The sequence below is a fragment of the Mesoplodon densirostris genome, chromosome 15, assembly GCF_025265405.1.
Source record: "Mesoplodon densirostris isolate mMesDen1 chromosome 15, mMesDen1 primary haplotype, whole genome shotgun sequence".
Lineage (NCBI taxonomy): Eukaryota > Metazoa > Chordata > Mammalia > Artiodactyla > Ziphiidae > Mesoplodon > Mesoplodon densirostris.
Window position 1 is genome coordinate 26,931,765 of NC_082675.1, and position 24,490 is coordinate 26,956,254.

Here is a 24,490-nt window from a genome sequence, read left to right on the forward strand (position 1 = left end):
CGTGATGCCAGAGGCCCCGCCTCGCGCGCCCCGCCCCGCCTCCACGAGTGCGGCCTCAGCGTGCGGCGGCGCCAGGTGAGCGGCAAGCGCGGGCCGGCGGGGATCTCGGCGCGGGGCCGGGGCCGGGCTCGGGCCGGGCGCGCGGGGTGCGGGCGCGGGAGGACACGGGCGGGGGCGCGGGCCGGGCGCGGACGGGGCCGGGGTGGGGGCAGCGGCCTGAGGCGAGCCGGCGGCCTGACGTGGCGGGGGCGGCGGGCGGGACCCCCGGGCGCTGCGGGGTCGGAGCTGAGGGGCCGCGGGGACGCCGGCGTCCGGGCCTTGGTGGGCCTTTCGCCCCCGCGGGTCCGCGCGCGTCCTTTGGGGCCGCGGCCCCGGCGCTGCGCCGGCGGCCCTGCAACAGGCGGCCGGTCGGGCGCAGTCCCCCTGGCGCGACCTTGGACCCCGGCATGCCAGCCTCGGCCCCTCAGCCGGCCCAGGTTCGGCTCCCACTTGCTGCACGGACGGACCTGGACGGACCCCGACGGCTCCGGCGGCCGCGCTGTCAGTGCGACGCCTCGGCCCGGAGCGCTGGCCGCTGGTCTGCCCACTCCCACCCCGGCCCCGAGCCCAGCGCCTTCCGCCCGGGCGCGTCCCTGCCGCGCTCCGGCCTCTGCGCCGCGATGGTCCAGAACGCATCCCATCCGCACCCGACGCGGGCCGTCCTCTGGGAAGTGGGACCCCCTTTCCCTTTGCTGCAGACCTTGCTTCGTGCTGCCAGGGACTGGGCTTCGTGGACGGCAGACACTGTTTGGGGTCCTGCAGAGGACTGAGGGTGCCTACTCAGTAAATTGTGTTGAGTTGAACATTGTTCAGAGATGCTTCCGACTCTGTCATCCATGAATTCATGAAAATTCATTTTACGTCCTTCAGTTTGTATCTACTTGGGACATAAAACCTCCTTCCTGCTCCCTCCAAAGCTCTGAACTGAACAGCACTGAACGCAGGGCTTTGCTTGCCATGACTAGAATCGGGGACATTATGGGGCCGAGGGTAGTTAATCTAGGGAAGGGCTTCATCATAGAGGAACCTGGGTAAAATGAATAGGAGGTGAGGGTGCCAGAGAGTGAGCCCCCAAGAACATTTTTTATTTCAGAAAAACAGGCATGGGAAGGCAATCGCAAAAGATGTGCAGCATTCCACTTAATATTTTATTTTTTGAAATTTTATGAATTAGCAAAACGAAGTTACACTGTGAAATGGTGTTTTTCATCTAAGTCAGCAAAGATTACAAAAAAAACACTATTGGTGTGCTAGACAGTGGTTGCAATCCGGTTCTCATACTTTGCCGGTGGAGAATAAATTGGTACAACCTCTACGGAAGGCAATTTGGCAATATCTATTGAAATGTCAACTGCACATTCAAATTAAGATGATCCAGCAGTTCTGTATCTAGTAAATGTTCCTCATTTAACTGCTACATATATGGCATATCTCAGTGAATTTCAGTGCAAAACTGTTGGCAACAGCAAACAATTGAAGGAAACCCAAATGTCTCTCTGAAAAGGATCGGTTAAATAAAATATGGTTATACATACAACGGACTGTGGGTGGGATACGAGGATATCATGTGTAAAAGCTAATAAAAAGGGGGAAATTTTGTTCTACAGCTCTGCCTGCAAATGCATAGGTGCTACCTGGAAGGGTGACGGGAAAGTAGAATAGCTTCCTCTGGGAGAGGATCTGGTTAGGGGGCATGAATGGGAGGGAAATTTAAGTTTCATAATACAGTATACCTTTCTGTTTTATAGTAGAGTCTATTTTTCATTTTTTCTTTCAAGGGTCTAGTAGGGGATTGAAAAAGAAGCACATTTGGGGAGGGGATAGTGGAGGAACGTGAGGTGGGGAAGGAAGATGTGGCAAGTGGTCCGCTGGCTGGCAGTGCTGTGGCCCGGAGAGTGCACAGCTCGACCCCACAGCTCGGTGTAGGACTGGCTGCCCCCTGACCCGGAGCAGCCAGCTGTCCACAGTCACTTGTGGTTGGCTTGGAGTGCTTGGCCAAAATGTGTTTGCATTAGCTGGTTTTACTCATGGGGTTTCTGAGGCTCCTGTTCAAATCAGTTTGCATTTTTTTGAACATATTGACTCAATTATTAGAAGTTAAGCTTGAATTTAAAAGACGATGCAGACAATCTTGAATGTACCAAATTTACTTGAAGTTACAGTGCTTGACTCAAAATCTCGGTAAAAGAAGGTAGGGCCTGGAACCCTCCCCTGTACCACCACCTAGGCCTGTTGTCTTTTTTATGCATCCATTCCTGTTGTGGGGGGGGACCCAGTGTTCTTTCCCAATAGAAGAGAGGAAGAGCCCTTGAGAACCTGGTCTGTGCTGGTGCTTTGTGTTCGTCCTTTAGGAAATTTGAGAATGCCCCGAGGGGCTGGGTGCTTGTAGTCCCCTTTTCTCAGCTGAGGGGCTTGACACTCAGGTTCACCACACTGAGTCCACCGTGGGTCTGGGTTTCCTGCCTGGGTCGGTCTGTCTCTAGAACCCTTTTGTTTCATGGCGATGCTGAAGCAGATAAAATGGAAAGGAGAATCTTGGCAATGAAGGGACACAGGTCAGGAGGAAGAAGGCCCCAGGTTTGGACAGCAGTGGGAGGGGAGAGGGAATTAGAGGTTTGAGACCACGGGGAAAGCACAGGTGAGCAGGAGGGAGGGACCCGAGCAGCTGGCCAGCCCTACACAGCCGGGGCTGCCTCCCAGGCTCATTCCTCGCCCCTGTGTCTTGGCAGCTGACAGCCGCGGTGCTGAGGTTGGGAGCGGTGGTCAGGATGGCGGAGGAGCAGGAGTTCGCCCAGCTCTGCAAGTTGCCGGCACAGCCCTCCCACCCGCACTGTGTCAGCAACACCTACCGGAGCGCACAGCACTCTCAGGCGCTGCTCCGGGGGCTGCTGGCTCTGCGGAACAGCGGCATCCTCTTTGACGTGGTCCTGGTGGTGGAGGGGAGGCACATCGAGGCCCATCGCATCCTACTGGCTGCGTCCTGCGATTACTTCAGGTGAGTCTGCATAGTAAGGTAGCAGGGATGCTGGCTCCACCAGGTGGACGCCTTGGCACCCCGGGCTTCTCCTGCTTCTCGCTGTGCAGGCAGAGGGGGCTCAGGGTCTGTTTTTCTCTCAGCTGCCCCATCTCTGGGGCATGTGCTCCCTTTTTTTTTCTTTTAAAGGCGGTATGCTTGGCTTTACTTATAATATTGTATTTTCTAGAATGAATTTTCTACTATAAGTACAGTATCTTGGTGTGAAACAGATTTTCTTTCTACTTTACTCTGGCTTCCCATCATCTCATTTAAAAAAATTTCAAACCTATGGAAACGTTGAAAAGAATAGTATCACAAACACCTGGACACCAGTTGTTACCATTTTGCCGCATTTGCTTTCACTGCCTTTGTAACACACGCCTTTTTTAAAAGACATTACGATGCTTTATGCCTTAGACTTTTCAGCCCCACCCAGTGTTCTTGTAAAACCGTCAGGAAGCCCATACGGGCCCAGGCACCTCTGTGGGGGCCGAGGCAGGTGGTCAGTACCATATGCATGTCGTCCACACAGCTACGTGATGTGGAGTCACTCCGTTTGCACCCTCACCTGGCCATCCACCTCTTGCTCTCACCTCCTCATCCCTTGGGCCTCGGCCTCCCACCCTCCCTGTGGGTTCTGTGTCCCCCTGAGTTTCTCATGACCTCCTATGTGACGCCAGCCCAGCCCTGAGCACGTTGGGCAGAGCTGGTGCCACCATCCCACTTGAGACCTGAGACCCTCTATTCTGTCTCCCATTCTGTTTGGTTCTTTTGTCTTCAAGGCTCATTTGTAGTTCTCATCTTTTTTTTTTTTTTTTTTTTTTTTTGCGGTACACGGGCCTCTCACTGTTGCGGCCTCTCCCGCTGCGGAGCACAGGCTCCGGACGCGCAGGCCCAACGGCCACGGCTCACAGGCCCAGCCGCTCCGCGGCACGCGGGATCCTCCAGGACCCGGGCACGAACCCGTGCCCCCCGCATCGGCAGGCAGACCCCCAACCACTGCACCAGCAGGGAAGCCCTAGTTCTCATCTTTTAACTTCAGGAACTAATGAGCAAAATATTTCTTTATGGTTAAGTGCTTCCTGTTCTCCAGAAGGAGTTTATGGAGAGGGTGACCCCGTGGTTAGTGGTGCCTTAGAACAAACATGTCCAGGGACAACATGTCCCTTCAGTTCATGGGGATTCAGCTTTTACAAGCCTTGAGAAGACAGGGCAGTGGGCAGGGCAGAGTTGTGGGAGGCCTCAGGGCCCAGAAGTTCAAGCACTGGAGTCCTCCTGGCTTAGGGCCTCCTGGACACACTGTCAAAGCCCTTCAGGTGGAGCTCCTCTCCCCACGCAGGCCATCCTGTCACTGTCACAGTCACGGTCCTCTTCCTAAAGGACAGTTACTGGCGCCACCTCTCCCTTCTTGGTGGAAACCTCCTGTGTCTCCCCACATCCTCCAGGAGCTATTCCTGGCCCTTTGGCAGCCGCTTCCAGTGGGCCTGTCCTGGGAGGTGTTCCCCTCTCAGGCCCGGTCACTGTGCAGGATGACACCCCCTCCCACTGGGACCAGGGAGAACCCAGACTCATCTCTGGTATGTGCATATGAAATGATGATTCCCAAGCTTTAGCGGGTTTATTTCCTTATTATTCATTTCAGTTATTGACTCAGGTTGAAATGATGAAGGGTTTTTCCCAGTGAGGCTGGTGAAGATATCTGATGTGGGCAGGGGTGGAGGGAAGGGCTTTGGAGGGCAGTGGGCCCATGGCTGGGCCCTGTAGGGGACGCCCTGTGGGGTGTCTGCCAGGTGCTGAGCGGTGTCCAGCCAACACACGGAAAGCTGTAGTTCCTTATGAATCAGAGTGTGTGAAATGCTCAGTGAGACCTGGGCACGTGGAGCAGTAGACCCCCGCCTGCTGGGCATTGTTTGTGGAAGGACAGTTGGTTCCGTGTTAGGAAACCTCTCTTCCAGTGCGAGTCCCTAATCAGCCTGAGGCGACCTGGTGTGTGGCCATCTACAGACAGGTCAGCAGGCATGTGGTCACATCCAGCATCCACTGCCACAGCTGAAACGCTGCTGGAGTAGGAAATCATGGAAAGCACCACTTTATCCCTGCCCTCCCACCTCACCCTTGTGGTAACCATTTATAAACGTTCCTTATCATCCACACTGTTTTCCCTTGCAAATCCTAGTTCATAATACTCAAACCGCAAAGCTCTGATACACAAAGTTGTTTGGTTTTTGTTCTAATGTGTTGCTAAAACTTGTCAAGTGTCCTCTGGAAGTCTCCCGGAGCTGGTTTTTCTGATTGATTTATTTATTCATTCATTCATTCATGCTTGCATGCATGCATGCTGTGCCGGATCTTAGTTGTGGCATGCGGGATCTTTTTTTTTTTTTTTTTTTTTGCGGTATGCGGGCCTCTCACTGTTGTGGCCTCCCCCGTTGCGGAGCACAGGCTCCGGACGCGCAGGCTCCGGACGCGCAGGCTCAGCGGCCATGGCTCACGGGCCCAGCCACTCCGCGGCATATGGGATCCTCCCAGACCGGGGCACGAACCCGTATCCCCTGCATCGGCAGGCGGACTCTCAACCACTTGCACCACCAGGGAGGCCCCATGCGGGATCTTAGTTGCGGCACATGGGATCTAGTTCCCTAACCAGGGCTCGAACCTGGGCTCCCTGCATTGGGAGCGTGGAGTCTCACCCACTGGACCACCAGGGAAGTCCCTCCTGGAGCTCTTTTGTTTGTGGATAGCTGTCCAGTCTGTCCAGTCGTTGATCTTTGAGGGGGGAGGCAGAAGTTGGATTCTCCTACTTTTTAAAAGTCTAAGTTTGGCAGAAATTCATTAAACCACGAAACCCGCCCTGAACTGATATGAGGGTACTTTTATATGTGTCCTACTTAGCATGGGTCTTTGTACATTTTGGTTTGGAAATATTGAGGTGTTTGGATTTGATTCAGACCCTGTGGGGGGCAGCGTGACATCATATGTGGCACAGATAAGGGTTTCTTCAGGTGAAACGTTCTGAATTCTGAAACACACCTGACCTCAAAGGTTTGGAAGAGGGGTTGGGGGCTGGTACAAGCTGGCACAGGAAATGTTCTCCCCACCTCATATCCGAGGCAGCTTATTGGCACCTTGTAACATCTGATTATGACATCCTGGCAGTAGAGGTGGCCCGGGTTCTCTTTGTGGTCTGTGCTATCTGTGCCCGCCTGCTGGGGACTTGGTGAACATCCTTTAAAAAAAAAAAAAAAAACCCTATAGAATTTACCATCTTAACTATTTTTAAGTGTACAGATCAGTAGTGTTCTTTTTTTTTAATAAATAAATTTATTTATTTGTTTGTTTGTTTTTGGCTGTGCTGGGTCGTTGTTGCTGCTTGCAGGCTTTCTCTAGTTGCAGTGAGTGGGGGCTCCTCTTTGTGGCGGTGCGCGGGCTTCTCGTTGCTGTGGCTTCTCTTGCTGCAGAGCACGGGCTCTAGATACGCGGGCTTCAGTAATTGTGGCACACGGGCTTTAGAGTGCAGGCTCAGTAGTTGTGACTCGTGGGCTTAGTTGCTCCGTGGCATGTGGGATCTTCCCGGACCAGGGCTCAAACCCGTGTCCCCTGCATTGGCAGGCAGATTCTTAACTACCGCGCTACCAGAGAATTCCCTGGATCACACTCTGTAATTCTGTTTTTCATTTTTTGAGGAACCCCATACTGTTCCACAGCAGCTGTGCTGATTTACATGCCCACCACCGATGCACAGAGGTTCCAGTTTCTTTAAATTGACAAGACAGAGTCTAACAGAAAATGGGCAAAGCATCTGGACTGTTTGGAAAAGAATATAGAAACAGCTGTTAAACCTGTCAAGAGAGCCTCTGTCCCATTGTTTACAAGGTTTCTCCCTCACCTCCTGGCAGTTGGAGCCGCGTCTTCCTCTGGTTCTGAGGGTGTGGGGGTGGCGCTACCTGACAGGCTGTGGGCAGTCCCATCCAAGTGCGTGTGTATGAAACTCTTTGACCCAGCAGTTGCTCTCCTGAAATTAATCCTGGCGTTCACATGAGCAACAGCTCGTGGGCGCAAAGCCATCCACTGGGAGAAATAACAAGAGATTAGAAGTAACCCAGGTGGACCCCGGCAGGAACGGTTAAATCAGTTGTGATCGCCTTTACAGAGAGGGGCAGCGCTGTGTGTACGGATGATCGGGGCTGTTTCCAAGGTGTCCTGTGAAGTCGAAACCAGGTGGGGATTAAGGCGCGGGCACTGCCTCTGGGGATAGTGCCACCCTTGGAGGGGGGCTGGTGACCAGAGCACCCTTTCATGTAATTTAGGTCTTGAGAGAGAGAGAGAGAGAGAGAGAGAGAGGGAGAGGGAGAGAGAGTATGTGTGCGTGTGTGTGTGTGTGTGTGTGTGAGTGTGTGTGATATAAAATGTAACAATAGCCACTCTGTCATCTCCGTGTTGCTGTCATATTTCAGCCCAGATTCCTCCCCTGACTGCCAGCCTCCTCCCTCCAGACACCTAACTGACACCCCTGCTGGGATGCCCTGGGGCACCCACAGTGTTGGAGCCACAATGGGACTCCCACTGCCCTCTCTCACTCCGGTCCCGCCAAGTCCCTTCCTGCCCAGCCTGGGTTCCTCCTGTGCTCTCCTGGGTTCCCTCCATTGCTTGTTCTCTCCTCTCGGCCCCAGAGTGGTCTCTACTCCAGCTCCCCAGTCGTGTGGCCTCCCCAGCCCTGCAGGAGCCTCCCTGCCTCTGCTCCAGCCTCTCCACTCTGGCCAAGGAGCCCAAGATCTGAAGTTCCTCTGCTCAGGCCTGTGTACGACTCGCTGATAGCACCTCAGTTGCCTTGATTTTGGTCCAGACCCTACCCTGCCCCGGGGGTAGCAGGACCTGGCCCAGGCTCACCTCCTGCCTCTTCCTCCTCGCCCTGCCTGCCTGCCTGCCTGCCTGCAAGCTCTTCCTGGCCCTGGGCGCCTGCCACCTCCACTTCCTCATCATGGGCCCTTCTGCCATCGCTCTCCACCCACTATTCTCCCGCGCTGGGCACTCCTCCGTCAGATGCCCTGTTGTGGTCCTTGACAGTGATTCCACCACCGGAAGTGCCCTGTGTCTTCGTGTCTGTCCTTTGGCATTAACTCCATGCACGTAGGGATCCTGCCGCTTCACTTCACTGTTGTCACATTGGCTCTGTGCACGGTTCCTGGCGTTTAGTGGCTGCTGGGTACGGAGCTGCTGAGCAGAGGACTTTTACTATTTGTTTCCCATTCATTTATCCTTTCACCGTGTGCCCTGGGCTGCGGCTGTGGCCCAGGAATTGCACGGGTGGATGCAGCAGAAAGCGCGCTGGACGTGGTCCTGCCCGCAGAGACTCACGTGCGGCTCCTGGGGCACATTAGATGGGAGGTTTCCAGAACAGCTGCCAAGCTTGGTCAGGAGCTGTGGGCGCTTCTGGGTGTCCCTCCTCTGCGGCCTGGCATCCTAATGGGTGTAACCCTGCCATCTCCTTTCTTCCCTTTGCAGAGGCATGTTTGCTGGGGGGCTGAAGGAGATGGAGCAGGAAGAAGTCCTGATCCACGGCGTGTCCTACAACGCCATGTGCCAAATCCTGCATTTCATTTACACATCCGAGCTGGAACTCAGCCTGAGCAACGTCCAGGAGACGCTGGTCGCCGCCTGCCAGCTTCAGGTGAGGCTCCTGGTCTGAGGCAGGCAGAGCCAGGCCCAGATGGGTCCTGGGTGCCCGCCAGGCAGTGGTGTGAGGGTGGGTGGTGAGCCCTTTGCTCTCAAGAGTGTTGGCAGGCTCCTCGTTTGGCTCAGAAGACAGCTTTTCCCTCGTGTCCTGAAACTGGAACGAAGTCTTATGCCGAGTTCCTTATCCTGACGTTTTATGAGGTCAGAGCACGTCTGGGGCAGTAGGAAAAGCAGCCTATTTGGGGGTGTCTGGAGGCTTCCCGCATGGCGGGGCCCTAGTAGCCCTGTGCCTTTACCCTCAGTGGTGGGTGGGCAGGTGGAGCTGAGCCAGGGCGGCCTTCACGCAGAAGTTCCCTCTTTTACTCAGAGAGCTCCTCTGTCCCCATGTCCTGTCCCCTCATTGCTGCTCTGGGGACCACACTTACCTCCAGTAGCCAGCCGCCCCCAGAACCTCTCCCCCGGTGCTTGCTGTTGGCGTCGCCCCCCGCTCCCCAGCACACTGCACACTGCCTTGCTCCCTGCACCGTGTATCCCACGGCCACTCTTCCAGCACCAGGCTCTCCTCTGTGTCCACCTTCGTCCTCTGGGTCCATGTCTGGACGAGTCATCCTTGTAAATGTGACCGTGTTCTCTGTTTCCCTGCCCTCGCCTCTGTCCCGGCCTCCTTCTCTCCGTTTCTTCCTCCCAGCTGGACTTTGCCTTCTGCTGCATCTGTCGCGCACACCAACACCAAACCACCTCCCCAAACCCACCCCCTCCCTCTGCCACCCGCTTGCTCAGAGACCTGCTGCCTCCCCTCAGACCTCAGGGCAGAGCCGTGGCTGGTGCTTGGGGCAGCCCAGCTTGGTTTTGTTTTATTTTTAACATACCGGGCTTCTATGCAATGTTGTTTTTTTTTTTTTGCGGTACGCGGGCCTCTTACCGTTGTGGCCTCTCCCGTTGCGGAGCACAGGCTCCGGATGCGCAGGCTTAGCGGCCCTGGCTCACGGGCCCAGCCGCTCCGCGGCATGTGGGATCTTCCCGGACCGGGGCACAAACCCGTGTCCCCTGCATCGGCAGGCGGACTCTCAACCACTGCGCCACCAGGGAAGCCCTGGCAGGCGGATTCTTAACCATAGTGCCACCAGGGAAGCCCCGCAATGTTGTGTTTAAAGCAAGTTTTACTTGGCATAACAGTTTGGAGCCCACAGGCCCACCAGGTCATGTTTGTTCATGTAGCCAGTGGCTGTTGGTGGCCTGTCCCCCATGTGCTGTGCCCTTTGTGGTATCCCCAGGGACGTGGATCTGAGTGTTGGTGAGACCGTATCCACTGGGTCACCCCGAGCAAATGAGTTCCCTTCTCTGGGCCTCTCGTGGGCCTCCTACACGGGGCAGGCCGGGCGATTCCTTGGTGAGATTCCCTGCCAGAGGTCCCTGCGCTGAGACAAGGATGAGGGACCTTGACCTTGCCAGGGAGGGCAAGACAGTCCCTGGTTCTCAGGAGCTGCTCCTCAGGCCCACTCAGGGCTATCAGCCCTCACCTTCCACCCAGAGCCTGGTGCTCAGCTCCTGGTCTCTGAGAGGTCAGAGGTAATATTTTAGGCAGAAGAGGCCAAGCAGAAGCACCTGCTTGGGAGGAAATGGATGGTCGAGTGAAGACCCTCAGGACCTAAGGAAGCAGCACTATGGGGACGTTCCTGGTGGGGGGACACACGCCTGGCACTTCGCAGGTTTCCTTCAGCCTTCAGCATGTCACCTGGCAAGCACCAAATGTCTAGAACCAGAAAAAATAAAAAGACTTTAAACATTTATTAATAAGCTTCAAATTCCAGCAGAATTAGTCTACATGTAATGAATTTGTTGATGGTGCTGGATAAGAGAGGGATTCCCATTTTGAGAAATTTTAAAATCCAGTTTTCCTGCAGAACTTAGCAGCCCCTGAGCAGCCTTCCCGGGCCCTTGCCTTGCCTCCTGGGTTCTTTGGTTACCTAATCGCAGGGTGTCCTCGCCCCGCGGCATGGTGGCTGTCCTGCTGCTTCCACTTCTCTGGAGATCCCGTGCTTTTGATTCAAAAGGCAGCTGGCGTGTGTCGGGGTCCGCCCTGTGTCAGGTGGTTCCTCGCCATGTCATCCCTGTTTTACAGATGAGGAGGCTGAGGCTCAGAGACCACCTCCAAGCCCAGACTTAAGCCCTGAAATGCTGTGAGCCCCGGGCGTGTCCAGTGTGGCGGGGAGTGGGGCCGGCGGAGCCTGTGAGCGCCACCCACACCTCTGCGCTAGGTCCCGCACCGAGACGCTTTGCCTGGGCTTGAATGTGTGTGTTCTGTTCACAGATCCCCGAGATCATCCACTTTTGCTGTGACTTCCTCACGCCCTGGGTGGATGAGGACAACATCCTTGACGTCTACCGGCTGGCCGAGCTCTTTGACCTGAGCCGCCTGACCGAGCAGCTGGACGCCTACATCCTCAAGAACTTTGTGGCCTTCTCGCGGACTGACAAGTACCGCCAGCTGCCCCTGGAGAAGGTCTATGCCCTCCTGAGCAGCAACCGCCTGGAGGTGTCCTGCGAGACGGAGGTGTATGAGGGCGCCCTGCTCTACCACTACCCTCCAGAGCAGGTGCAGGCTGACCGGCTGCCGCTGCATGAGCCGCCCAAGCTCCTGGAGACCGTGCGCTTCCCCCTCATGGAAGCCGAGGTCCTGCAGCGGCTGCACGACAAGCTGGACCCCAGCCCCCTAAGGGACACGGTGGCTGAAGCCCTCATGTACCACCGGAACGAGAGCCTGCAGCCCAGCCTGCAGGGCCCACAAACCGAGCTGCGCTCAGACTTCCAGTGCGTCGTGGGCTTCGGGGGCATCCACTCCACGCCGTCCACTGTCCTCAGCGACCAGGCCAAGTACCTGAACCCGCTGCTGGGGGAGTGGAAGCACTTCACTGCCTCCCTGGCGCCCCGCATGTCCAACCAGGGCATCGCCGTGCTCAACAACTTCGTGTACCTGATTGGAGGGGACAACAATGTCCAGGGCTTCCGCGCTGAGTCCCGCTGCTGGAGGTAGGGGCCCTCAGCCGGGCGGCTGCCCAGAGGGTGGCTTCTGCCAGGCACGTGCCACTGGCCAGCGCAGTCAGCCTTTTGAACAGGTCTGTACCTGTTCTGTGGGCACAGGTTGATGGGAAGAACATGGACGGCGGTGAGATGAGGAAGGGGGCCCATGATGTCACCTCCCCCTCTTGTCCCCCCTCCTCAGAAACCCCCTCACCCCTCAGCACACCCCACCATCTTGTGGCTGAGGGGCTGGGAGGGGGTGTTGGCAGCAGGAAGGAGGGGACCAGGCCTGGGAGCATGGCCACCTTGCCTCTCTCTGCTCTCACACCCCTGGTCCCAGCTTCCCCTCGCCTATCCACTTAGCTCTGCTCTCGTAACCACACAGGCTCCTGGTGGAGGGTGGCTTACTGTCGCCCTGCTCCCCTGAGTGCACAGTCCTCAGCCTGGGGGGCAGGGAAGGCCCACAGGCAATGCTGAACCTCAGACCAAATCCCCCCCACCCCCCACCCCCCAGGCCCTGTCATCAGCCATGTGCTGGGTGTGAGGCCCCAGGGGAGGCCGTGGTTTCTGTCAGTCTGCGAGGCTGGGATCCCACAAATCCATTTCATTGGTCAGAGCAAGGGAAGTGGGGCAAATCTCCACGGCCTCCACTTCCAGGAGGTTTCCAGGGCCCCCTCCCCTGTTCTTTGGTTTGATCTTAGGGTCTGGTGCCTGGGGTAAGTTTCTGCCCCCCACAAGCTGAAAGATGGCACTGCAGAGAGAGAGGGGTTGCCAGCTGTTTCTGGCAGCGGTGAGCTGAAGCCAACTGCGTTCCTGTTCTTGCTCCGTCTTGGGGGTGGGGCCAGGCCTGGCCATGCCCCTTGGGTAGGAGCCTGGGGACCCCAAGCCAAGAGGAGACCCCCGTCCATCAACCTCTGCTCTCCCCACCCCAGGAAGTGATCACTTTTGTCAGACTGGTGAGACCCAGAGCTTGGCAGCTCTTTGTGGTCAAATGGGAGGGGGCCCAGTTCAGAAGGGAGGAAACCATGCCTTCATCGTCTCCCTGACCTGATGTGTCCTCGGGGGGTGTGGGGGTGGTGGCAGTCCCAGGTTCAGGCCTCCCTCCTGCCAAGCCTCGAAGGCCTGCCACTTCCAGCTGGAGGGCCAAGGCCAGATCTTCAAAGCAGACTCTCCAGAGTCCTGTCATGAGCTGCTGACATCTGTCTCTCAAACCCGGTCTGTTTCCCTTTTGTGAACATGTGCTGTGAGACCCACCAGAACTCTGGAAGGTGCTGGTGTCGGCCTCCGTGATTGACAACCACAGCCTCAGACTCCAGTCGGAGGTTGGGTCACTGTTGGAGGTGGGGTCAGGGAGACCTGCCGGGCAGGCTGCGGTGCGGAGCAGCTGGTGAGCTGTGGGGAGACCCCGGGGTCTCATCTCTACAGAGTGAAAGTTTCATTCATCTCCTGGTGGACTCTTCACACTGCCAGGTAGATCTTAATTTGAGTTAAGAGTCTGGTTCTCTGCCCTTTCCTCTCAGTTCACCGCCCTTAGAATCTACAGGCTGTCAGAATATAAGAAAACAAGATTTTGCAGTAAATTAGCATTAGCGTTTTGAGGAGTTAGGGACTTAACAGGTTGTAGCGTGTGAAAAGGTAGCTCTGTCAGAGCACGTTGCCTCTGAGCTGTGACACTTCTCTTTTCATTCCTTGATTGTGTCTGTGTCGCCCCCATGGCTAGGGCACCTTCCCACAGCTGCAGCTCTGCACCCCTACCTGGTGGTGGCCAGTCCATGTTGCCAGATGCCCCGACCCTACATAGAGTGATAACTTGTTTTTGTCCTTAGGCATTTTCATGGCTATTAATATTTTAGAGTATGTTTCAAAAAATGTTTCTAACTGTAATGGACTTAATCAATAATCATGGGGAGGCTTAAGTCATGGAAACACGTGAGAGCAATCACTAAGTTTAATAAGGCCTCAGAACATTCTCATGCCAACCCTAGGTTTTGCCTCTGAGTTTGCAGTAGGATGGTCCAGAGTCAGCATTAAAGTGACTGAAGGATTTGAATCCTTATATGCAATAGTTTAGTTTATTTCTATTAGGTAAAAAAGATTACTTGAGGACTTATTCTGACAAAGTGGAAAATTAAACCAATAAAGAGGAAAATGTGGGATACAGAACATGGTGGAGAGATAAGAAATCAGCAAAACTGTGGTTATGTCTGAATTATTGATGTGTGGTGTCTGTATGTATGTGTTTGTGTATGTGTGTGTGTTTCCTTAACTGACACCGCAAATCCAGATGAACCCAGCCCAGGGAGCTGTGAGGGCAGGAGGCCAGAGGAAGCATCTGGAGGGACTCGTCTCCCTGGTGAAAATGGGGCAGAAGAGACGCATGTGAAATGTGAGCAAGCCTTGTGCACAGAAAGGCTGTGGGAGGCGCCTTCCTGCCCTGGGCTGCCTGGCCCAGCTGGACCTCCACTTGGCAGGGCCCGGTCACGCGTTCTCAGGCGCCCTCCCGGCCCTGCTCTCTCCTGTCACTTCTCCTCCCCGGCACCTGTCCTTATGTGGAGACTTGGCTACTCTGCTCCCTTTGGCCTGTTTCCCAACCTACAGTGGAAAGGGGGGCCCTGGGTGCCAGCGCCAAGAGCCATGGCTGGTCCACGTTGGGGGCAGTGATGTTTGTTGAGTGATTCCACCACTGGTGACCTCGCCCCTCCTTCCGTTCCCTGAGCGGACAGTGTGTGATCTGCCCTGAGCCAGGTGCGCCACCAGGTCTGGGAAGACAGACATGGACCATGGTCCTTTAAGGAACCCTTGTCACATGACTTGACCCTCGTGATCCCTCATGGTAGCTTTTCTAGGCAGGCAGCATAACCCCGTTGGGTGTGGAGCTGAGTGAACGTCGGGACAGTAAAACTGATGGCCAAATGTGCCCAGACCTGGGTCTGTGTGGCCCAGGTGCCTGTCCTCTCTCTCCCTTCGGCCCGTTTCCTGTATTCTCGGCTGGCAGGGAGGGGCTGCGGCGGGAAGAAGCGGCTGTTGAGTGCACTTGTTTTGGGGGTGAAAGCTGAAATGGGGGCATCTGGCACAGGCCAAAGAAAACTGTCTGCTTCGGAGCTGGTCTTATGGTGGAGAAATAAACACTTATCAGAGAGAGGCTGTAAGTGTGCAGAGGCCATGCATGGAGTGAGAGGGCTCCAGAGGCCGGCGCTTAGCTGCCAGTGCCGGAGTTGGGGGCCGGGTTGGCGGGGAGCTAGGGGAAGGGTGGACGCAGTCGGGGAGGAGTGGGCTTGGGGCCTCGGGCTCGCGGGCCCTGGCCCTCGAGGCTCTGTGGTCACCTGTGTCCACTCAAACAGCACACTGGCCTCATGCCCAGCAGGGTGCCTGGGGCCTGGAGAGATGGGGCAGGGGGCCAGCCTGGGGCAGGGGCTGAGTCTGGGCTTTGAAGGGCCTCAGCTGCCGGGCTCGGGCATGTGAGGATTTGGGTGTGACTGGGGGCTTGGCTGGTGAGCGAGGGGTGGGATGTAGGGAGCCCGGGGGTCCACGTGGGACCGGTGAGCAGCCGGCTGGAGGTGGCAACAGGCATTAGCAGTGTGAGAAGAGAACGTGGGGTGGCTGTGGGCTGTCCTGGAGTGGCCGAGAAGACCCGGCTGAAAAGTGAAGCCCTCTGGAGGCAGGAGAGGGCAGGGCTGGGGGGAGGAGCAGCTCCATTCTGGGGGCATAGAGGAAGCTGTCGCATGGGGGTTAGACTCTTTTACGAAGGTTGATGGGGTGAGGTGAAGGCAGGGAGCTGCGTCCCCTTGAAAGGGGTGTGGAGGTGGCCTGATGTCAGGAGAGCGAGCTTTGGTGATGGTGCTGGGCTCAGCAGAGGTGGGCTTCTCTCCCCTCCCCTCTTCGTGGGCGTCTGTCCTGGAATCCCGCTAGGGAGGGCGGGAACTGCACATAGGAGATGCACAGGCAGTGGGGGGCGGGGGTCAGGTGGGCTGTGATGGGAGCCTGGCGACCAGCCTGAGGGAGTGCTGGCTGGAGGCTGTTGTGCCCAGTCGTCCAGTCGAGAGGCCATAATTGAGGGTGTTCCTGATTGAGAGCTGGGCTATGGGGATTTTGAGGTGAGACAGGTGAGATCGAGGTGGCTGTAGGAACAGCCATTGGGCAGCTTGGGGTGGACAGTGGAGGGTCTAGAAACCACCGTGAGGTCACACCTGGAGGGCCTGGCGCTGTGGGCGGAAACCCAGGAGGCTCCGGGCCCCACCCTCCAGGCTGAGGGAGGGGGTGCTGGGGGAGGGGCTGCTCGGTGACATGCTGTCCTCTGTCCCCACAAGGTACGACCCGAGGCACAACCGATGGTTCCAGATTCAGTCGCTACAGCAGGAGCACGCCGACCTGTGCGTGTGCGTCGTGGGCAAGTACATCTACGCAGTGGCCGGCCGCGACTACCACAATGACCTGACCACTGTGGAGCGCTACGACCCTGCCACCAACTCCTGGGCCTACGTGGCCCCGCTCAAGAGGGAGGTAAGGAAACCCCTCCCATGGAGCCCTTCTTCGGCCGCATTGCTTTCTGGGCTGTGCGGAGGGAGTGGGAGGCACAGCCAGGGAAACCGGCCGATGATCAGAGCCCTCTTCCCTCCTTGGACTGTGCCCTAAGGTTGGGGTGGGGGACTCCTGAGATTGAGCCAGCCGCCTCAGGAGAGACCCCCTTCCCCAGAATTCCACCCCCACCTGGGTCTCGCCACCTTGGCCCCGGGTAGCTGCTTTAACCCTGCAGTCAAATGTGGACAGAAGCCTTTCCCTTCTCTTCCTCAGCACGGCTGAGATGAGCTGGAACAAGTCCAGAGATGTTGTCAAACCTGAGGGATGCGAGAGGCAGGGCCCAGTGGCCTCAGACCCCCCCCCAACCCCCCACCAAGGACGGGGCCTTCAAGAAGCCAGAAACACTTTAGAAGTTTTATATATATATATATATATATATATATATATATATATATATATATATATATATATATATATATATATATATTTTTTTTTTTTTATGGTACACAGCCTCTCACTGTCATGACCTCTCCCGTTGCGGAGCACAGGCTCCGGACGCGCAGGCTCAGCGGCCATGGCTCATGGGCCCGGCCGCTCCACGGCATGTGGGATCTTCCCAGACCAGAGCACGAACCTGTGTCCCCTGCATCGGCAGGCGGACTCCCAACCGCTGCGCCACCAGGGAAGCCCTAGAAGTTATATTTTACATGTTTTTTTTTTTTAATCATGTGTTTCCTACACAATACTTTGGTTTGTTCCAGCTTGAAGATGTGAAAAATACGTCCATTGTGCAAAAGTGATGCTTTAAGGGGGGTAACTCTCTCACCTTATGGGCTTGCAGTGCTGAGACCCTGGCCCCCAAACCAGACATTAGACCCCAGGGCAAGAGGGGGCCTTGCTGGTCCCTGCTGCACCTCGGGTCCCAGTGTCTGTGAGCACCGCTGGGCACCCTGACTCCCCCAGAGGAGAGGATGGCTCTCCTCCGGGCTCCACTGCACTGGCTCCGAGGCCTTGGCAGGAGCTACTGCCTCCCTGACCCTCTTTCCTCCCCTCCCCTCCCCATCTCTCCCCTCCTTACCTTTCACCCTTTCCCGAGCCCCAGGGCCTTAGACTCCAACTTCGGGAGCCCAGAGGTCTCCCTGATGGGCCCAGCTCCTCTCCACAGTCCGCGAGGCTCCAAGGAAGGCCAGGGGCTCCCACTGCAGTTATTCCCAGGCAGGGAAAGCCAGCTTGCCCCCTGATCCTTGGCTTTTTGGGGGAGGAAGCCCCTCTGGAGGGCACTCCCTGCCTGTTCAGGAGAAGAGGACAGGTTTTTCTTGGGAAAGACCAGGGGTCCTTGAGACCTAGTGGGCGGTGGTGGACCCTGAGCTCTGTCCTGGAGGGGAGTGGGGGAGGGGCTCCAGGGGCTCTTTGGACGGCGGGGAGGCTGCACTTCTCAGCGTAGCCACAGAGGGGCAGCCTTGGCCTTCAGCCAGCTTCTCCCTGGTGTCCAGGTTCCTAACTTCCTTCATCCATTCGTTCCTTCAGCAGCTATTTATTAAGCACCTTCTGGATACCAAGTCCTGGGGATCCAGTGGTGATAAAAAGTGACCAGGGTCCTCCCATGGTGTTTGCAACTTAGTGGGAGAGACCACTCTCAACCACTGAACAGATGAGTAAAGGACCTTGAGGGCCGAGCTGAGCTGTGCTTAAGGAGGGGCTCCAGCAGGATGGACCTCGCTGGACTGTTTGGGGAGGGTCCGTCTGAGGAGATGTCAGTGAGACCAGGTCCACGGAAGACAGGCAGCCATTGGGAGAGGCAGGAAGGACCTTCCAGGCCGGGAGGAAGAGGGGAAGCATGGGGAGTACATGTGAAGAGAGGGTGTTAGGGGAGTAGGGCCAGGGCACTTGGGTGATCTGGACAGAGGTGAGGATGGTGTGGGCTGTGGTGGAGGCTATGGGGGACGAGGGAGACAGGCAGATTCGACGTGTCACTTGGAGGTAAACTGACCAGACTTGCTGATGGGTTAGGAATGAGAGGCCATGGAGACTCCCAGGCCACCCGTGTGAGCAGCTGGGTGGTGACTAGGCTGCTCCCCCAGAGCACAGGTGGGCTCGGGAGTGAACAGGAAAGGAGGGGCTCCATGTGGAAAGTGACAAACATGAGATGCTGGGGACATCCGGTTGGAAGCCAGGCTCGGGGATGTCAGCCTAGAGATGGAGATGGGCGGTGCTAGCCATAGGTGGGGTGATCAGCTCAGGAGCAGGGGCAGTGCCAGGCCAGAGGAGGAGCAGAGAGGCAGGGGGCCCATGGGTCTGGAGACGTGGGTGTGCAGCCACTGCAGAGGCCTTGAGGGTGTCTGCAGGGCCTGTAGTGGGGTGGGCCCTCCCCCTTCCTCCCTCCCTCCCTCCCTCCCACCTGTCTCTCAGGGTCCCACCCATGTGGCATCCTTAGGAACTGGTCACTGATGTGCCCCCAGTGGACTGAGAGCTCCCTGCCCCAGCAGCGGGCAGAGTCCTCCAGTCAGAGGTTCTCTTCTGCACGGCCCAGACCTGAGCGTGGCCGTCCCATGCTTTTGGAGGAGAGGAAGGAGGTCTCGGCAGAAGCCCTTCTCTGCTCACTTAAAAACCTTCCCAGAGAACTCGCACCTTCAGAAAGGTAGAGTGATATATCCTTCTTGGTTCCTCCTGCTCAGTACAACACAGAACTCTGGACGTTATGTGTAAAACAAACTCGGAACACTCAAAAAGGTTGAAAGAAGATGGCAGACCAGCTAGGGATCTGGTGACCTGAGGATACCTTGATCTGAATGAAAATGAAAAGACAACATGTCAGGACTTCCCTGGTGGTCTAGTGGTTAAAAATCCACCTTCCAGTGCAGGGAACTCGGGTTTGATCCCTCGTCGGGGAACTAAGATCCCACATGCCACGGGGCAACTAATCCCATGCACCACAACTAGAGAAAAGCCTGGGCGCCGCAACGAAAGATCCCACATGCCACAACGAAGATCTTGCATGCTGCAACTGAGACCCAATGCAGGGCTTCCCTGGTGGCACCGTGGTTAAGAATCTGCCTGCCGGGCCTCCCTGGTGGCGCAGTGGTTAAGAGTCCGCCTGCCGATGCAGGGGATACGGGTTCGTGCCCCGGTCTGGGAGGATCCCATATGCCGCGGAGCGGCTGGGCCCGTGAGCCATGGCCGCTGGGCCTGCGCATCCGGAGCCTGTGCTCTGCAACGGGAGAGGCCACAACAGTGAGAGGCCCGCATACCGCAAAAAGAAAAAAAAAAAAAAAAAAAAAAAAAAAAGAATCTGCCTGCCAATGCAGGGACATGGGTTTGAGCCCTAGTCTGGAAAGATCTCACATGCTGCGGAGCAACTAAGCCCATGCGCCACAACTACTGAGCCCACGTGCCACAACTACTGAAGCCCATGCTCCGCAACAAGAGAAGCCATCACAGTGAGAAGCCCGCACACCACAACAAAGAGTAGCCCCTGCTCACCACAACTAGAGAAAGCCCGTGCTCAGCAACAAAGACCCAACACAGACCAAAAAAAAGACCCAATGTAGCCAAATAAGTAAATAATTTTTTTTTTTTTTTTTTTAAGAAAAGACAACATGTCAAATTTTGTGGCACCCCAGCTAAAGCTGTGTTGAGAGGGAAATTTGTAGCACTAAAAGCCTACATTAAGGAAGGAAAAAAAAATCTTAAATCAGTAATCTAAGCTCCTCCCTCAAGAATCTAGAAAAAAAAATAAGAGCAGAATGAAACCCAAAGCAAGCAGAAGAAAAGAAATAATAAATACCAGAGCAGGAATCAATGAAATTAAAAGCAGAAAAACAGAGGAAGTCAGTGAAACAACTGGGTCTTCCACAAGATCAATAAAATTGACAAACTTCTAGGAAGCCCAACAAAGAAGAAAGAGAAAACAATTAAAAATATCAAGAATGGGGCCTCCCTGGTGGCGCAGTGGTTGAGAGTCCGCCTGCCGATGCAGGGGATACGGGTTCGTGCCCCGGTCTGGGAGGATCCCATATGCCGCGGAGCGGCTGGGCCCGTGAGCCATGGCCGCTGGGCCTGCGCATCCGGAGCCTGTGCTCCGCAACGGGGGGGGCCATGGCAGTGAGAGGCCCGCATACCGCAAAAAAAAAAGAAAAAAAAAAAAAAATATCAAGAATGAAACGGGAGCATTACTGCAAACCCTGCTGACGTCAAAAGGATAATAAGGGGATACTGTGAACAACTCTACATGTGTAAATTCGACAACTTAGATGAAATGGACCAGTTCCTCCAAAAACACAACCTACTACGACTCACACAAGACTAAGTAGACTTTGAATAGGCCTATACTTGTTAAGGAAATGATTTGCAGGCCTAGATAGTTTAATTGGAGAATTTTACCAAACAGTTAAAGAAAAGTTAATACCAATTCTGCATGATTTTTTTCCCAGAAAATAGAAGAGGGGGAATACTTCCCAGTTCATCTTCTGAAGTTAATATTACCCTGATACCAAAACCAGATAAAACAGTCCCCCCGCAAAAGAGCAAGTCTGTCATAGATACACATATATATGAATGTTCTTAACTAAATATTAGCAAATAGAAGCTCCTCTCCCCACAAAAGAAATTCATGACCAAAGGCTGGTTCCATATTTGAAATTCAGTGTAATTCACCATATTAAAAACCACATGATCATATCAGAGCAGAAATAGCATCTTATAATATTTTGCATCTATTCATGATCAAACTCTCACAAAGTAACAATAGAAAAAAATAACAGAAGAATTACCTCGACATGATGAGGAGCATCTACAAAACTCCCACCACTACGTTATACTTACTGGTGAGGACTGAATGGAATGCTTTCTCCTAAGGTAAGGAACAGGGCAGAGATGTCTGATCTCACCAGTCTTATCACAGTCCTGGAGGGTGTAGCCTGTGAAATAAGGCAAGAAAAGAAACGCACGCAGGTTGAAAAGGAAGAAATAAAACTGACTCTACAGATGACAAAATTGTCAAAAAATCTAAATGTACCCCCCCAAATTCTTGCATTAATAAGTGAGTTTAGCAAGATTGCAGGATATGATATAAACATATAAAAACCAACTGTATTTTTGTATACTAGTAATGAACATGTTGACACTGAAATTAAAAATACAACACCATTTACAATTGCTCAGAAATGAAATGCTTAGGTATAAATCCAACAAAACATTTTTAGGATTTATATGCTGAGAAGTATAGGTGCTGATGAAAGAAATAAAAGAAGATGTAAGTAAATGGAGAAACATATCATGTTTATGGATTCCAAGACTCAAAGATGTCCGTTCTTCCCAAATTGATATATGGTATACATCACAGTTCCTATGAAAATCCCAGCAAGAGTTTTTTTAGATGTAGATGAGATTCTGGAATTTATATGGAAAAGCAAAGGATCTAGAATACTTAAAGTAACTTTCAAGAAGAATAAAGTGGGAAGACTCCATCTACCTGGTTTTAAGACTTACTACGTATATACTTGATACAGTAATTATGACTGTGGTATTGGCAGACGGATAGACCCGGAGATCAGTGGCACAGAATGAGAACTCAGAAATAGGCCCACAGAAACATGCCCAGCTGAGTTTTGACAAAGATGCAAAAGCAGTTGAATGGAGGAAGGATTACCTTTCCACAAGTGGTACTGGGGCAAGTGGACATCTATAGGCAAGAAAATGGACATTGACCCAAGTCTCACACCTTACACAAAAGTTGACTCAGAATGGTGCATGGACTTACGTAAAATACAAAACTCCACAGCATTTAGAGAAAGAAGAAAATATTCGGGGTCTGGGGCTAGGCAGTGAGTACTTAGACTTGACCCCCAGAGCATGACCCATAAAGAAAAAATGATAAACTGGACTTCATCAAAATTGCAGACCTTTGCTCTGCAAAAGTCCCTGTTAGGAGGATGAGAGGAAGCTGCAGCATGAGAGAAAATGTTTGCAAACCAGTACCTGGGAGACGACTGGGATCTAATATGTGTAAAGAACCCTCAAAACTCATTGGGAAACACACACACGGGGACCCGCTGGAAAGAAGGCAGAAGACGGGAGGAGACGCTTCAATGGGGAGGATGTAGACGTGCAGTTAGGGGATGCAGACTGGACGCCACAGCGGGGAGACCGCCTGTCGAGCGGCTGAAATGGTAACTGAGACAGTACTAGGTGCGGTTCACTTCCAACTGCCATGTGACCCAGCAGTCGCCATCCTGGACATTTACCCCAGAGAAACAAAAACTTCTCTGAACACAGATACTTACAGCCGATTTATTGGTAACAGCCAGAAACTGGAGACCAGTCAGATGTCCTTCCAGGGGCGAGAGGCTCACCAAACAGGCAGGTACACGGTGCAGAGCATCACTTGGAGTCAGAGAGGAACTCTGGGTCTGCACAGCGACATGGGTGACCTGTCACGGAGGTGACATACCACATGATCCCATTCAAGCCGCACTCTGGAAACAACAACGTGGGGAGCAGGTGGTGGTTGCCAGGGACTGGGGGGTGGGGAGTGGATGTGACTGTAAGAGGGAGACAGAAATGTCCTGTGTCTTGATGGAGCCAACGTCAGCACCCAGGCTGTGATGTTGTGCTGAGGCCCACAAGCTCTTCTCCCAGGGAGTCAGGGTGAAGGATGTGGGGTGGTTGTATTTCTTACAATTACATATGGATCTACACTTACGTCAAGCTGAAAACTTTAGTTAAAAAAAAAACACCTCCCCAGATGCCCACCATTGGTGGGAGAAGACCTAGCCCCATGGTGTGTTTCCTGCCCACTGCTCTGTCCCCTGCCCTTTGCCCCATCCACCTCTCCAGCCCCTTGCTATGCTACCCACAGCCTGGGTGTCAGTGACTGGCCCTGTAACACAGGCCCTGGGGCTTCCCGGGCAGGACATCTCTGCCAGCAGAGCACATGGGCACAGCAGGAGGTCCTTGTGAGCTGTAAGAGGGGGGCCTGGAGGCAGTGGGGCCCGCTGGGCAGAGAGGCTGTGCCTCCCGGGTGCAGTGGAAAGCAGGGGTGAGGTTGAGGACCAAAATCCAAAGTAGGGGGTGAGTTTTCTCCCATAACTAAAGACTGCTCTTTGTTTGATTTTGTATCTCGCTTTTGTGCTCACCAGGTCATATCATTTGTTATTTGCAAACAAGCAGATTTTTTTTTAAATTTATTTTTGGCTGCATTGGGTCTTCGTTCCTGTGTGCAGCCTTTCTCTAGTTGAGGCGAGCTGGGGCTAGTCTTCATTGTAGTGTGTGGGCTTCTCATTGCGGTGGCTCCTCTTGTTGCGGAGCGCAGGCTCTAGGCGTGCAGGCTTCAGTTGTTGTGGCGTGTGGGTTCAGTAGTTGTGGCTCATGGGCTCTAGAGCGCAGGCTCAGTAGTTGTGGTGCACAGGCTTAGTTGCTCTGCGGCATGTGGGATCTTCCTGAACCAGGGCTCGAACTCGTGTCCCCTGCATTGGCAGGCGGATTCTTAACCACTGAGCCCCCAGGGAAGCCCCAGACAAGCAGATGTTGAAAGTGGAGTCGGGTGGGGAAAAGGTGGAGGCGACCAAGGGCCTCACTGAAGACAAGGCTTTGATTTCCTTTGGGTCCCCGTGCAGCTGTCACCTTTAGGGGTGGGGGAAAGACAGAGATTCTGTTCTTCCTCTTGTAGAAGCCCAGCATCACCTCAGGGCCCTGAATCATCTTCCACTGGGAAGAGGTCGGGTGGGGGACAAGGATGGTGTGCCCAGCGAAGATCCAGTCAGACGGTGAGGAGGAAGTCGGCAGGGCCGCACACACACACGCGCACACACGTGCATGCACATGCACACCCCCGGTTCTCCCGGCCCACAGGTGTATGCCCACGCGGGTGCCACACTGGATGGGAAGATGTACATCACGTGCGGCCGCCGGGGGGAGGACTACCTGAAGGAGACCCACTGCTACGACCCGGGCAGCGACACCTGGCACACGCTGGCTGATGGGCCGGTGCGGCGGGCCTGGCATGGCATGGCCACCCTCCTGGACAAGCTGTACGTGGTCGGGGGCAGCAACAACGACGCAGGCTACAGGAGGGACGTGCACCAGGTGAGCGGTGGGGTGCCCACCTTCTGCTTGTCACCGATAAAAATTGCCATGTGGGGGGTTTTCCCTTGTAACAGACTATTTTTTAGAGCAGTTTTAGGCTCACAGCCAAGTTGAGCAGGAAGATTTCCCGTGTGCCCCCGG

General features: G+C 54.7%; 1 protein-coding gene and 1 long non-coding RNA gene across 5 annotated transcripts in view; one reads left to right on the top strand and one right to left on the bottom strand.

The window, feature by feature from the left end:
- The window catches only part of KLHL22 (kelch like family member 22), a 27,295-nt gene continuing 2,805 nt past the window's right edge, over window positions 1-24,490 (top strand). For all 4 annotated transcript variants that reach the window (XM_060118934.1, XM_060118935.1, XM_060118936.1 and 1 more), the window contains exons 1-6: window positions 1-75; window positions 2,769-3,034; window positions 8,558-8,723; window positions 11,040-11,758; window positions 16,057-16,249; window positions 24,116-24,349. In XM_060118934.1, the coding sequence (XP_059974917.1) occupies window positions 2,808-3,034; window positions 8,558-8,723; window positions 11,040-11,758; window positions 16,057-16,249; window positions 24,116-24,349 (1,539 nt within the window). In that variant the 5' untranslated portion in view covers window positions 1-75; window positions 2,769-2,807. The remainder of the gene's footprint in view (window positions 76-2,768; window positions 3,035-8,557; window positions 8,724-11,039; window positions 11,759-16,056; window positions 16,250-24,115; window positions 24,350-24,490) is intronic.
- The window catches only part of LOC132502780 (uncharacterized), a 7,853-nt gene continuing 4,453 nt past the window's right edge, over window positions 21,091-24,490 (bottom strand). Inside the window, exons 2-3 of the long non-coding RNA XR_009534518.1 lie at window positions 22,549-22,695; window positions 21,091-21,183 (exon numbers count right to left, since the gene is read on the bottom strand). This is a non-coding gene — a long non-coding RNA (uncharacterized LOC132502780). The remainder of the gene's footprint in view (window positions 21,184-22,548; window positions 22,696-24,490) is intronic.